This window comes from Rhinoraja longicauda, chromosome 6 (assembly GCF_053455715.1).
Source record: "Rhinoraja longicauda isolate Sanriku21f chromosome 6, sRhiLon1.1, whole genome shotgun sequence".
NCBI lineage: Eukaryota > Metazoa > Chordata > Chondrichthyes > Rajiformes > Arhynchobatidae > Rhinoraja > Rhinoraja longicauda.
Window position 1 is genome coordinate 22,252,778 of NC_135958.1, and position 15,699 is coordinate 22,268,476.

Here is a 15,699-nt window from a genome sequence, read left to right on the forward strand (position 1 = left end):
CAGAGCACCCAGAGGAAACCCAAGTGGTCACAGGGAGGACGGTTAAATTCCACATAGAAGGCACCTGAGGTCGGGATCGAACTGGGATCCCTGGCACTGTGAGGCAGTGGCTCTACCCGCTGTGCCACGATGATGCCCTCAGGAACCCTCAAGATCAGGAACATTTGTAGACTTCTGTGCTGTATATTGATTCCAAAATGCTTGGTCGAAAAACTGCCTCTGCGATTGTTCAGCTTGGTACATCAGCCTTGGATCACAAGCTCGTACATTTTTTTTTTTGATCAGAGTCTCATACAAAGATTTGACCACATTATCTAGGCTGATACTCCTAATGTGTTACTAAGAATTAGAAGCAAGAGTGGGCCTTTTGGCTCCTCACACCAACTCTGCCATTTAGTAAGAAAATAACTGCAGATGCTGGTACAAATCGAAGGTATTTATTTCACAAAATGCTGGAGTAACTCAGCGGGTCAGGCAGCATCTCAGGAGAGGAAGAATGGGTGACGTTTCGGGTTGAGACCCTTCTTCAGACTGATGTCAGGGGGGCGGGACAAAGGAAGGATATAGGTGGAGACAGGAAGATAGAGGGAGAACTGGGAAGGGGAGGGGAAGAGAGGGACAGAGGAACTATCTAAAGTTGGAGAAGTCAATGTTTATACCGCTGGGCTGCAAGCTGCCCAAGCGAAATATGAGGTGCTGTTCCTCCAATTTCCGGTGGGCCTCACTATGTCATTGGAGGAGGCCCATGACAGAAAGGTCAGACTGGGAGTGAGAGGGGGAGTTGAAGTGCTCAGAGATCGGGAGATCAGGATTGTTAAGGCGGACTAAGCGAAGGTGTTGAGCGAAACGATCGCTGAGCCTGCGTTTGGTATCGCCGATGTAAAGAAGTTGACATCTAGAGCAGTGGATACAATAGATGAGGTTGGAGGAGGTGCAAGTGAACCTTTGTCTCACCTGGAAAGACTGTTTGGGTCCTTGGATGGAGTTGAGGGGGGAGGTAAAGGGACAGGTGTTGCATCTCCTGCGGCTGCAGGTGAAAGTGCCCGGGGATGGGGTGGTTTGGGTAGGAAGGGACGGGTGGACCAAGGAGTTACGGACGGAACTGTCTCTGTGGAATGCAGAAAGGGGAGGGGGTGGGAAGATGTGGCCAGTGGTGGGATCCCGTTGTAGATGACGGAAATGTTGGAGGATGATTTGTTGGATACGCTGGCTGATGGGGTGGCAGGTGAGAGCGAGGGGGATTCTGTCCTTGTTACGAGTGGGGGGAGGGGGAGCAAGAGCGGAGCTGCGGGATGTAGAAGAGACCCTAGTGAGAGCTTCGTCTATAATGGAAGAGGGGAAGCCCTGTTTCCTGAAGAATGAGGACATCTCTGATGCCCTAGTGTGAAACACCTCATCCCGGGCGCAGATGTGGCATAGACGGCAATTTTGTAAGATCAAAGCTGATCTTTTACACAGTGCCACTTTATTGCACTGATTCCAACATTCTTGATTCACTTAATGCCCAAAAATCAAATCCGTTTTGAACATGCTCAATGACTGAGTTTCCACAGCCTACCTGGGTAATGAATTCCAAAGACTCTTGGCAAAGAAATTTCTTCTCACTTTTGTGAACTATTATTTTGATTCAGTGATCTGCACCTTACAGTGTAAACAACATCTATGTATCCACTCTGTGAAGCCCCATAAAATATAATACAACTCAATACAATGCGGCACGGTAGCGCAGCGGTAGAGTTGCTGCTTTACAGCGAATGCAGCGCCGGAGACTCAGGTTCGATCCTGACTACGGGTGCTGCACTGTAAGGAGTTTGTACGTTCTCCCCGTGACCTGCGTGGGTTTTCTCCGAGATCTTCGGTTTCCTCCCACACTCCAAAGACGTACAGGTATGTAGGTTAATTGGCTGGGTAAAATGTAAAAATTGTCCCTAGTGGGTGTAGGATAGTGTTAATGTGCGGGGATCACTGGGCGGCACGGACTTGGTGGGCTGAAAAGGCCTGTTTCCGGCTGTATATATATGATATGAATCACCTCTCAGCGTTCTACATAGAAAGGCACAGCACAAAAATTAGCCCCTTCAGCCCACAATGTCTATGTCAAACATGATGCTAAATTAAACTAATCTCTGCTTGCATTTCATCAATATCCTGCCATTTCCTGCATACTCGTATGTCTATCCAAAAACCTTTTAAACACAACTATTGTATCTGCCACCACCTCTGACAGCGCCTAATAAGCACCCATTACTCTTGTGTTTAAAAAAAAGCCTGCTCTGCAGATCTCCTTTAAACTTTGCCCCTCAAACTTTAAAGGTATGCACTCTAGTCCTTGACATTCACACCCAGTGAAAAAGGCTTTGTCTTCCCGATGTTTGCCTCTCATCATTTTATACACTTTAACATACTGGCGAGCTTAGGCCCATTATGCTTAGCTCTGGTGAATTTTCTTTGTATGGCACTTGCAAGTAGAACCTCCGTAAGTAGGGAGGAAAGCACGTAAACAAACGTTTTTCACTGTTTCTTGGTAAGCATGACAATAATAAACCAATATCGAGTACTGTGCCTAAACTAACATTGTCAGTCACATTCATTCTTTTGTTGCTTAGTTTTATATATTGCATGGTTCTTGTTACTGTTCTGTTTACATTTTTGCTTCGCCCTCAGATACCGTGAGAAAGCAAAAGAAGATGCCTCTATTATAAGTGACTACGTGACTGACATATTGCGATCGATTGGTAGGGTAAGTAGCTTAATTGCACTTGCTGGCTGTCTTTGACAGTCTAGCTGTGGTATTTTTTTTAAATCCTGTATTCCTTCCATTTATCTCTTACCTTGCCTTTCCCAGAAACAGTGACTCTTAACTAATATCCCACAATGTCACAGTTGGCCTCACCACCAGGAACTTACTTTGTGGGACTTGACCACTTTTGGTAGGACAGGTTAAACGCCTGTAATGCTCTTTAAACCACCATTATTGTGGAGTTAGGGAAGTCTAAGCCGCTTCCACAGATGTTGCCTGACCCGCAAAGTTCCCCCAACACCTTTGCTCAAGATCCCAGCATCTGCTGTGTCCCTTTGCTTCTCCGTCTGCATTGCCTTATCACCACTTACTCCCCAACCTCTATTTTCTTTGGCTTCCCACCTTCAAACCCACTGTTTACATAGATTTCCTTGAAGAAGCAGGACATGGTTGCTCACTTCCCATCAACATGCGGAAGCCACTGATCATCTCTTGTGCTGGGTGTTGTCTCAGCCAAGTGAGAATAATATTTACGTCTCCATCACTCATCTTGTACATTTGTGCCTATATTCGTTTTCGAAACACAGCCAAAACGGTACACGATAGCACGACATTTTTAGGCCCACCTTACTCACTATTGGCCTGCGGTTCAAATGATTGTAATATATATATTTTTTTGTTTTTTTTTAAACTTAAAAACCCCCCACTTTTTAAACTTTAATAAATTTGATTAGCTCTACGACCTCCCCACCCCCCCACGTGGGGTCTGGCACGTCCTGATTGGCTACCTCCGTGTTTGACGTCACTATGGGAACCCAACGTGTCCGCGCATGCGCAGTTGGGGCCCGTTGATCTAATACTTACGCAAGATGGCCCTCACATCCGCACGTGCGCAGTTGGGGGAGGGTTACCGCTCGGAGGGGTTGGGACACACCGAGTGACGGGAGTGGCGGCCAATGAGGAGGGGGGGGGTGAGGAGAGCTCTCCTGCTGCTAGCCGCCAGGATGGTCGCGCCAGGGCCGCGGTGAGTGGCTCCCTCTCCCCTTTCCCCTCCCCCTTTGCCCACCCCGGGACCCGGGGAAGTTTTAAGGAGGGATGGAGTGGGTGAGTGTCTTCAGTTGGGGAGGGTTGCCGGGCCCGCAGGAGACGTTTGCACCCAATGGGGGTTGCCGCGCCCGCAGGAGAGATTTGGACCCAACGGGTCCACGCCCGTCTAGTTAATAATAAAGGGCAGTCCTAGTTCGTTTTGCCATCAGTCCTGTTCTTTAGGAGAGTAATTCAATTAATCATGTGTTATGTTCTATCTCCACATTTTTTCTTTTCCCTTCAAGCATTTATCTAACTTGCCTTTGATAGTTCCTCCTGTTGCCGCTTCAGGTAAAGCATGCCTGATCAGAATGATTTGCTGCAATGTATATTCTTCCCTTCTCTAGCTTGATTCAGTGTCATCTGACTCCTCTGGCCACAGAAAACAGTTTCTCCTTAGTTACTCTGTCAAAAACCCTTCACGATTTTGAACACCACTCGTAAATTTCCAATTGCTCTTCTCTGCCCTGAGGAAATCAATCTCCGTTTCTTCACATCCCTGAAGGCCCCAAACCTTGGGAATGTTAAAGAGAAATTCTTTGACTGTAATAAAGATGTGCTGACGAATGTGCCTTGTCAGGTTTTAAACCCACTTTATTTCTTAACATTCCTATCACAAGCTGGATGGCTTTCCTTCTGATTGCTTTGAGCTGTTGATTGAAACAAGTGGCTTCAGTGAATAATGGAGGGCCCACACACAGACTGAGTTTGCTTCTTTAGAGTTTACATAAGATTTTAGAGATACAGTGTGGAAACAGGACTTTTGGCCCACCAAATCCACACTGACTAATGACCCCCATACACTAGTTATATCTGACACATGAGGGACAATTTTTTACAGAAACTAATTAACCTACAAAACTGCACATCTTTGGGATGTGGGAAGAAACCAGAGCACCCGGAGAAAACCCATGCAGTCACTGGGAGAGCGTACAAACCCTGTACAGTCACAGGGAGAGTGTACAAACCCTGTACAGACAGCACCCTTAGGATTGAAGCCGGGTCTGTGGTGCTGCAAGGCAGCAACTCTACTGCTGTGCTGCTTCTGTTATGCTTATTTACAGTTTCCTATTTCTCTTGAACTCTTTTGCTACTTAACACAATTACATGCTACTTGTGTTTCTTCCTCAGCCTCTCGAGACCATCTCTGAAAAAGACATTTGGCTTTTCTGTAAGTTTTGTTTATTGTGAGATATTGCACGCCCTGGCAAGGCCAGGGCTGACCTTGCTGACACTTGATATAAATGCTGTATCATTTTGTATGTGTTGAAACCTATTAGCCATTAGACAGGTTTTGGGTACAGCAAACTGTCTGGGTTCCCTAGCCATTTGCTTGTATGTAGAATTTTGCCTCACATTTGATAAGATTGGGACATAGAAGATAATGCTCGGATCATTTTCCCAAGCCTAGATCATCACCCTTCCATTGACTCCATTTACACCTCACACTGCCTCGGCAAGCCCAACAGCATAATCAAGGACGAGTTGCACCCTGGTCACTTCCTCTACTCCTTTCTCCCATCAGGCAAGAGGTACTGAAGTGTGTAAATGCACACCTCCAGATTCAGGGATTTTTTTAAATCAGGCAATTGAACCATCCTACAAACAACTAGAGGGCAGTCCTGAGCTACTATCTACTCATTGGGGACCCTCAGATTATCTTTAATCAGATTTTACTGGATCTTATCTTGCACTGAAGATTATTCACGTTACTCTCTTTATTTTGTATCTGTACACTCTGGATGGTTCGATTGTAATCATGCATTGTCCTTCCACTGACTGGTTAGCACGCAACTATAGCTTGCCATTGTACCTTTGCACACATGACAATAAACCAAACTGTTTTCCTGTCTCATGATGTCTCAAACTAGGCAGGAATGCTGCTTTTCTACGACTTGTGCGGTGCCGGTCACTGGCAGAGGAGTTCAATTCAGAGACCACCAACAAGGATCAAATAGGTGAGGCTTTTCACTCTGCTCTTAAAGGAGGCATTTAGCAGAAAAAGGATATGATGTTTGTCATGCAGAGTTGGTCAGGCTGATAAAAAATCTTACCCAAAACTTTCTCCATGTCATATAGAGCATAGAACAGTACACCAACTGGCCCATGGTGTCTATGGGACCATGATGTCAATTTAAACTCATCTCATCCACCTTCATCCCTCCATCCCCTATCTGCTCAAGTGCCTGCCATAATACCCTTTGGATGTGTCTACTTCCACCATTCCCTGGTATTGCATTCCAGTCACCTCCCATTCTGTTAAACAAAATTAAAAATTCCCTTTCAAATAACAATGTTTAAAAGTTATTTGGACAAATAAAATTTAAAGACATTTAGATAGGTACATCATGGGAAAGATTCAGATGAATATGGCCCAACATGGACAAATGGAACAAGTTTAGATAGGGCATTTTGGTTGGCATAGGTGGGTTGGGGCAAAAGATCTGTTTCTATGCTATAGGATTCTGTGACTCCAAATCTCTTTTATACTTCCCCCTCTCAGCTTAAATCTGTATCCTCTAGTCTCGGATATTTCCATCCTGGGGAAAACTATTGTGATTATCAACCCTAACAATGCCTCTCAGTATTTTATATACTTCTGTCAGGTCTCCCCTCAGCCTCCGATGCTCCAGAGAAAATAAGCCATATTTGTCCAACCTTTCCTTATAGCTAATATTCTCAAATCCAAACAACATCATGAACCCGTTATCCACCTTCTCCAGAGCCTCCACATTCTTCCTGTAGGGATGACGAAATCTGCGCACAATACGCCAAATATCAACTGACTAAAGTTTTATACAACTGCACATTTAGTAGCAGTTTTTAAAAATCTTCATCTTCCATAGAGCAGCACTGCTGCACAAAGGTGCCAAATCTCCTACAAAATAGGATAATCTTGTTAAATGTTCACTTTGGGAGGTGGTTTGGGAAGGCATTGAGCAATTAGAGGATGCATTAATTATATCATCATTCGGTCTGCTCAAGTCTGATTATTCTACACCTTTGGGTGTTTGGCCCCATGTGTTTGAAAGTGTAAATTGCTCTCTAATCATCAGGGCTTTCTTCTTCCAGCTTCATGTATGGAGAATCTTGACAGTGAAATGGTTTTGTACATCATGCTACGAGCTGTTGAGTGCTTTCAGAGGCAACATGGTCGATACCCAGGTATGGGACTATCATCTGGTGACTATTGCTACCTAGCTGTAACATGCCAGGTTTAAAATTAACTTCAGAGACACAAAGAACTGCAGATAATAATAATAATAATAATAATGTATTTTATTTATATAGCGCTTTTCATATACTCAAAGACGCTTTACAGAGATTTAGAGAACATAGGGAAATGAATAAATAGATAAATAAGTAAATAAATAAACGAACAGAGAAAGGAGACAGAAGGTGAGGTGACCTTCAGTGGTTGAAGGCAGTACTGAACAGGTGAGACTTCAGCGATGTTTTGAATGTGGTGAGTGTGGAGGAGTCTCTAACGGTTTGGGGTAGTGAGTTCCATAGGGTGGGAGCAGCGATGGAGAAAGCCCTGTCCCCCCAGGATCTGAGTTTGGTCCGGATGTGGGGGGATAGGAGATTGGCAGCAGCAGAGCGGAGGGTGTAGGTGGGAGTGTGCCTGTGGAGGAGGTCGGTCAGGTAGGATGGGGCCAGGTTATGGAGGGCTTTGTAGGTTATGAGGAGGATTTTGTACTGGATTCTCTGGGGGATGAGGAGCCAGTGGAGTTTATAAAGGACGGGGGTGATATGGTCACGGATCGGGGTGTGGGTGAGTAGACGGGCAGCGGAGTTTTGAATGTATTGAAGTTTACTGATGATTTTTGAGGGTGCGCCATAGAGGAGGCTGTTGCAGTAGTCCAGACGGGAGGTGATGAAGGCGTGGATGAGGGTTTCTGCAGCTGTGGAGGAGAGGGATGGACGGAGACGGGCAATGTTTTTGAGGTGGAAGAAGGCTGTCTTTGTGATGTGTTTGATGTGTTTGTCGAAGGAGAGGGTTTGATCAAAGATGATTCCAAGATTCTGGATGTGAGGTGAGGTGGATACTGGGAGACCATCAATGTTGAGGATGAAGTTTTGGGTGGTTTTGGTGAGCGTTTTTGGACCAATGATGATGATTTCAGATTTGTTGCAATTGAGTTTGAGGAAATTTGATTGAAGCCAAGATTTTATTTCAGTGATGCAGTTTGTCAGATGCCAGAATGATGAGCAAAACACAAAGTGCTGGAGGAACTCAGTGGGTCAGGCAGCATCTGTGGAGAGAATCGATAAATGACATTTTGGGTTGTGTCCTTCTTCAGACTTTATTAACTTCATATTTATTTGAATTGAATAGCTATGAATATTTGCATCTTGTCGCACTATTTACCCTATTGTCAGTGTCAGCTGTAGCATAGTAAACACCACTCTTACCCCTCAGCCAGAAGGGAAAGGGGGGGGAGGAGACAAAGCTTGGCAAGTGACAGGTAGATACAGGTGAGGTGGTTCTTTGTTTGGCAAATGGTGGTCAAATTAGGCATTGGTGCATAAGTTCCATTTGATAGCATTGTTGATGATAGCTTCCATCATCTTGCAAACGGAGTAGACTGATTTTGGCAGTAAATAGCTGGATTGCCTTTGTCCTGCATTTTAAGAATCCAACTTACAGGTTCAAAAACAACATGGACAGATATGTAGAGAGGAACGGTTTAGAGGGACATGGACCAAATCTGGGCAAATAGGACTATTAGATGGGGCATCTTCGTCAGCATGGATGAGTGGAGAGAAGGGCTTGTTTCTCATTCCTATGACTATACCAGGGCAATTTTCCATATAGTTTAATAGATGTCAGTGTTGTAATTGTAATGTGCAGTGTCAGTCCTGAATCCGTTTCTTCAATCAGTATGGATGCAGGCTTTCTACTTGACACTCCACATTGAATTGCAGGGAATTCAACCCTTGTTTGTGCAATCTTGCTTCATAATATCACCTAGAGGTCCAGGCAGCATGCTGTTCAGTTTGCATTATTCTCCCCAAGGCCAGTATATCCTTCTTTGAATGCATGGAATTGCTTTCTGTACCCAAAATGTGGTTTAACTTTACTGTACCATAAACGTTAGACTCAAGATGAAAAGGCCAGCATTTTGAGAGTCTCCTTGATGTTTTTTGTCTATTTTTAAAGAAATGTTCTGTTCAAAGATAAACACAAAGTGCTAGAGTAACCCAGCAGGTCAGGCAGCGTCTCTGGAGTAAAAGATGGGTGATGTTTCAGATGGGGACCCTTCTTCAGTAAAAGTAGAGGGTGGGGGGTGTGCATGAAGAGCTGGAGACGGGGAAAGACCAGGATCAATCAGACCTCAGGAGGTAGGCCCATTGTTTCTGTCCTGTTCATTTTAGGTGAGTAGTATATGATCTCCGACTCGCTCCTTCCTATTGACATCCATTCACCCTAGTTTTACATATTCACTTCAGCGATTATAATATCACTTATACAATACGATATGATAGAACTTTATTTATCCCAGGAGGGAGATTGGTCTGCTAACTGTCGTAAAATACAACAAGGTACATGAAATATGAAATTAAAGTGATGAGTGAAAAAGATTGGGGACGTGCAAAGATGGGGGAGGTGGGGGGGAAAAGGGGAGTCAGTCTACCCCATGACAGGGGAGGAGTTGTACAGTTTGATAACCACAGGGAAGAAGGATCTCCTGTGGCATTCTGTGCTGTATCTTGGTCGAACCAGTCTGTTGTTGAAGGTGCTCCGCAGGTTGACCTGGGTGTCATGGAGGGCATGAGCTGTATTATCCAAGATGCACCGCAGTTTGAGGAGCTTCCTCCCTTCCAACACCACCTCCCATGAATCCAACTCCGCCCCCAGGATGGAGCCAGCCTTCCTGATGAGCTTGTTAATCCTGTTTGCGTCCACAGCCTTCGCCCTGCTGTCCCAGCACATGACAGCGAAGAAGTTGGCACAGGCAACCACCGATTGGTAGAACAACTGCAGCATCTTACTGCAGACGCTGAAGGAGCGGAGCCTTCTCAAAAAGTACAGCGGGCTCTGTCCCTTCTTGTACAGTGCCTCGGCGTTCCTGGACCAGTCCAGTTTACTGTCCAGGTAAACTCCAGAGTACTTGTACTCCTTGGTAAACTGCACAACCACACCATTGAGAGAGACAGGGATGTTCCTCTCCTCCTAAAGTTCACCACTAACTCCTTAGTCTTGTCAGTGTTGAGCTGCCGCTGATTCAGCTTCACTCCCCTCACTGATGCAGCCTACAATACACCAGAGATGTCCGATAACTTCTGCAGGTGGCAGGAGTCCGAGTTATATTTGAAGTCCGAGGTGCAGATGGTGAACAGGAAGGGAAAGAGGACCGTCCCCTGTGGGGCCCCTGTGTTGCTCACTACCATGTCCAAGACACAGAAGAGATTACACTGATTATAGGACGGATCCTTGAGGCTTGACTTTCCATCCCATCATCTAACTCATTAATGCAGTCTGTTCACCGTATTTACTTGTACTACTCTAAACGTCTGGTTATGACCTTGATGGAGCCAACCTGATTAAGGCCACGTGTCTTGACCCTAAACGTCACCCATTCCTTCTCTCCAGAGATGCCGCCTGTCCCGCTGAGTTACTCTGGCTTTTTGTGTCTGTCTGATTAAGGCCACCTCTGCCAGTTCAATCGGAGCTGTAAGGGAGGATCTGACATGATGCTTCATACTTGCCTAGGTGACAGCACTTTCATGAGCCTCATTGGTGCACCACACTGAAGCTCTTGCAGCTCATGCCACGTAGGCTTGGTTAGTTCTACTGATAGGATACGATGATGAGTGGAGTTGCAAGCCACTGCAGATGCTGGAATCTTGAGCATAATGCAAGGTGCTGCAGGAACTCAGCGGGTCAGGCAGCATCTGTGGAGGGAATGGATAGAAGACATTTTGGGTTGTTACCCTTCTACAGACTGATTGATGATTAGTCTGATGGACAAGTGGATAAATGCACCTAGGCTGTGAAAATAAACTACAGGTTAGGGGAAACCCTGGTTCCATCCCCAGAGATGTCTGATCACATATAGGACATTAGCAGATGTTGAGGGAAGAGAGAATTCCAGGCTCTTTCCCTGTATGAGTGCCAGAAGCAAGCGTGGAAACATAGAAAATAGGTGCAGGAGGAGGCCATTTGGTTCTTCGAGCCAGCACTGCCATTCATTGTGATCATGGCTGATCATCCACAATCAGTAACCTGTGCTCAACTTCTCCCCATATCCCTTAATTCCACTAGCCCCAGAGCTCTATCTAACTTTCTTAAATTCATCCAGTGATTTGGCCTCCACTGCCGTCTGTGAGCATGAACCGTCAGATTCAGGAACAGCTTCTTTCCACTGTTATCAAACTACATAAGCTAAGGTGTAATCCCAATCTTCCAAACTACCTTATTGCGGCCCTTGCACGTTTTCTGTGGCTTTCGCACTATATTCTACACTCTGCTTCCTTTCTGTTTTTGCACTATGTAATGGACATGTGCACGGTTTGATTGTACCCACATATAGTATGATTTTGCTGGATCGCACACAGACAAAGATTTTCCCTGTTTCTTGGTGCACATGACAATAATAAACAAATACCATTAGCAAAAGTTTGTTGTAGAACTGTAATCCTCACTTCTCAGCTTTTGGATTTTAAATGTTTTTATGTCAAAGGAGGCGTTTTGTGAATATCTCTCCACAGGGGTTTATAATAACCAGGTTGAAGAGGATATCGGGAAGCTGAAATCGTGTGTGATCAGCCTGCTGCAGGAATGGGGTGTTGCGGTATCCGTGAAGGACGACTACATCCACGAATTGTATGTTTGTTAAAACGTTTCCACTCACTCGCTTCTGGACTGGGTGAGGGTGGGGGTAGGGATACACTTGTTGCTCTTTAAACTTCATCGTCACTTTATCTTGCACTGTACATTATTCTCTTCATCCTGTATCTGTACACTATGGATGGCTCAATTGTAATCATGTATAGTCTTTCTGCTAGCTGGATTGTATGAACAAAAAGCTTTTCACAGTACCTCGGTACACATGACGATAAAATAATCTATACTAAATTAAACTAGAGAGAACCCTCCCTGCACTCTTTGCTTGTGCTACCATCATCCTCTGTCTATGGCGGCTTCTGAATTTTCAACAGCTGTGGGGCATCACAGTCCCTTATCCACTGTTCCTAACGAAGCCCTTGACATTCTCTCAATGTTTCTCAGCTCCCTTTCCATTTCTCCAAAAGAATCTTGAATCCATGGGGACTATGTTGTGGTGGAAATGTAATTACCAATGCATTTTCCCTGCACCACTCTCATAGGGTGTGGGTGTCCTTCACTCTGCTGTATCATAAGTTTTGTATCCAGGCCAGCTACGGTGTGAAACATTGAATTGAGAAATGCAGAGTTGGTTAATTCAGCTTGAGAAATATTAAATGCACATGAGGTGGGGAGGGACCATTCTTTTCATGGGCTCTTTAAGGGGCAACGTTCATGTTTTATAGATGACTTAAAATGACAACAAGCTATACAAATAAGAATCTCTGAAAATAATACATTTTCTTCCAGTTGTCGCTATGGTGCTTCAGAACCACATGCTGTTGCTTCATTTCTGGGAGGTATGTCACATTTTTTAATTGAATTATTCCTGATATCATCTATTTTTCAGGTTGGTTTAATTGAAATAACAGCCCAGTTTGTTCCCCCTCAGTTTTAATTCTAATACTTTCAGTTAGATCATGGTTGGCCTCTACCCCAGATTACTTACCTGCCATTATTCTGTGCTCTGTCTTATTTGGTTCAAAAATGTATTTATTTAAATCTCAAAAATTAATTTAACCACCAGTCATAAAATTATACCTAATCTGCCAAAACATCTGGGGATTGGTGTATAGGTTGTGAGAGCTAACAAAATCATCAAGAGCCTGACGAATTAAAGTTGCTTTGCAAGGAGAGGTTGGACAAACTTGGATACAAGGAACTGCAGATGCAGATTACCAAAAAAAACTGCTGGAGTAACTCAGCAGGTCGGGTAGCATCTCTGAAGAACATGGATAGATGATGTTTTGGGTCGAGACCCCTCTTCAGACTGATTCAGGGGGGGTGGGGGGAGAGAGGGAGAGAAAGATGGAAGATATAAGGGGTAGAACAAGTCCTGCAGGCTGATACAGGTGATAGGCAAATGGTTGACAAAGGCCAGAGATGAAAAGATAGAAGGTGTGAGACAAAAAAGATTGAACAGTTGCACATTGTGAAGCTAGAGGAAGGAGGGGGAAATCAGTCCAGGTGGGGCACAGGGGAAGGGGGGTGGGTAGGAAAGGGGAAGAAGGGAGGAGGAGCATTTTATAGTTACCTAAAATTGGAGAATTCAATATTCATACCATTGTGTTGTAAGCTACCCAAGCGGAATACCCATACTTGGATTGCTATTTCTGAAGCGTCTGAGATTATACTGTCACCAGTGTTGAATGGTATAGTAGAGGATGAGCGTTTAAGATGATGGATGGAATGCCAATCAAATGGTCTGCTTTGCCCTGGATGATGTTGAGCGTCTTCTGTATTGTGGTAGCTACATGCATTTAGACAAGTGGAGAGTATTCTATCTGGTGATAGAATTATGGACAGGGTAGACAGTTGGAACCTTTTTCTCTGGGTTGAAAGGGAGCAGCTTTAAGGTCAGAGAGGGAAAGTGTAAAGGATGGTGGGTGCTTGGAACACATTACCAGGGGTGATGGTAGAATCAGATAAGTTGAGGAGGCTTTTAAATAGGCACACGGAATGAATGGGATGGATCATGGCAGAAAGTGGAGATTAACTTGGCGTCATGTTTGGCATCTTGTGCTGTCCTATGTTCTATGTATGTTCAAATGCAAGCCTTCCACTTATTAAGTGCTGTACAACCTGTTTTTGTATCGCTAGGAACTGCTGCTCAAGAGGCCATCAAGATCATCACAAAGCAGTTTGTACCTTTCAATAACACCTTTATTTACAACGCAATGTTGCAGACATCAATGACTGTGCAACTGTAGGGCGAATAGCTGGCAGTGTATGTGAACACAACAGCAGCAAGCCCTGCATCTCTGGGATATTCTATCAAGCTCTCTATGTAACATAAAATTAAATTAATAAAATATGTTGAAAAGTGCTTGGTTTAGAAAATCACTGTTTGTGAAAAGATGATCACATTAATCACCTTTCTGAGACATTGGTACTGGGCTTGGTTATGTGATGGTTACACTTGCAGTTTAGTGGGCTGCATGCCTACTACTGGAGCAGAGGGTTGGTATTGAAGTAACATTTCCATTGCATACAAATCTAAACTTGGTCAGCATGGTGAAGTTGAACTGAAGGGCTTGTTTCCATGCTATAAAATGACTATAACCCACTGAGTTCCTCCAGTACTGTGTTAAATCATGAGCAGAGAGAAGTTATGGAAACGCAATGATTCTTACAATAAAACAAAAGTGCTGCAGGGACTCAGCGGGTCATGCAGCATCTCTGGAGAATATTGGACAGGTGACATTTTGGGTCGGGATCCTTCTGGGGACGTCTTCACTTAGAGCTCGGTGAACCATGACTGTGACCCAAGCTGACCCTTTGCCATGTTCACTAACCCTACAGTCAGGAAACCAGCAGGGAAATCAACGAGGACATCACAGTCTGAAGAAAGGTCCTGACTCAAAATGTCACCTATACATGTTCTCCAGTGATGCCGCTTGACCCACTGAGCTACTCCAGCATTTTGTGTCTATCTTTGGTGTAAACCAGCATCTGCAGTTCCTTCCTACACATTTGGCCGAGTCCTACTGCTATTTCCTAACTTACTGTCACTAAGTCATGCAGCACAGAAACAGGCCCTTTGGCCCAACTTGCCCATGCTGACCAAGGTGCCCCATACACACTCGTCCCACCTGCTTGATTCTGACCCATATCTCCCTTTCCTATCCATGTACCTGCCCAAATGTATTTTATATGCTGTTATAGTATCTGCCTCAACTACCCCAGCTGGCAACTCGTTTCATATATTCACCACCCTCCATGTGAAAAGGTTCTCCTTCAGGTTCCTATTAAATCTTTGCCCTCTCAACTTACCCTCTCATTCCTCTACTCTGGGTAAAAGACTCAGCATTCGCCCTATTTATTCCCCTTGTGATTTTTTTTAATAAGAACACCTCTGTGTCCTGTAGTTCCAAGGAATAGGGAGATTGAACATAAGGTCAAAGGGCATGACGCACAGAGTCGCTCAAGCCATCTGGAATACATGGCAGCTTCAGGCATACACTAGTAACACATGAAACACATACGTTCTTACCTGGAAAAAAAGGGCCAAAATGGTCATTTTTTGTGCTGTAAAGAATTGCGAGAGGCGGCGGGAGATGGGTGTTTGAAATGAGTGGCGGTTGGAGGTATTGGGCCGAGGAGCGGTCGCTGGTGGCAAGGATGGAGATGCAGAGGGGAAATTGGGAAAGAAACTGGAGTATCCGGCAGTGGAAGAGGAACCGGGAGATGAGCTGCAAAGCCCGCGGATGCAAAAAGCAGCTGGGAAGACTTCTGGCCAGCCGGCGGGAGAAGGGGAAATGCGGCCGGGAAAGGAGGCAGGAGATCAAGGCCGAGAAGCAGAGGGCCACCAACCGGCCAGTGGGGGGAGAAGAAGAGGTGGAGGAGAAGATATGGGTTGAGTGAGCTGGGAGAGGAGCAGCGGGAAGAACCCAAGCTGAGGGGAAAGGAGGGTCTGCAGGGGCAGAAGCAATGAGTGCTGGAGGTCGGCGGCCCGCCGGGGCCTGAGGGCGAAGGGCCCAGGGAGCTGTGCCCGACGGCCTTGGAGGAGGAGGCAGAAGAGGACGAGGAGCGGAGTGTTGAG

General features: G+C 45.2%; 1 protein-coding gene across 1 annotated transcript in view; it reads left to right on the forward strand.

Moving 5' to 3' along the window:
• Positions 1-13,983, forward strand: part of nae1 (nedd8 activating enzyme E1 subunit 1) — a 28,300-nt gene extending 14,317 nt beyond the window's left edge. Inside the window, exons 14-20 of the mRNA XM_078401731.1 lie at positions 2,665-2,740; positions 4,958-4,997; positions 5,698-5,784; positions 6,899-6,991; positions 11,543-11,657; positions 12,408-12,457; positions 13,758-13,983. Of these exons, the coding sequence (XP_078257857.1) occupies positions 2,665-2,740; positions 4,958-4,997; positions 5,698-5,784; positions 6,899-6,991; positions 11,543-11,657; positions 12,408-12,457; positions 13,758-13,867 (571 nt within the window). The 3' untranslated portion in view covers positions 13,868-13,983. The remainder of the gene's footprint in view (positions 1-2,664; positions 2,741-4,957; positions 4,998-5,697; positions 5,785-6,898; positions 6,992-11,542; positions 11,658-12,407; positions 12,458-13,757) is intronic.
• Positions 13,984-15,699: the final 1,716 nt, after the last annotated feature.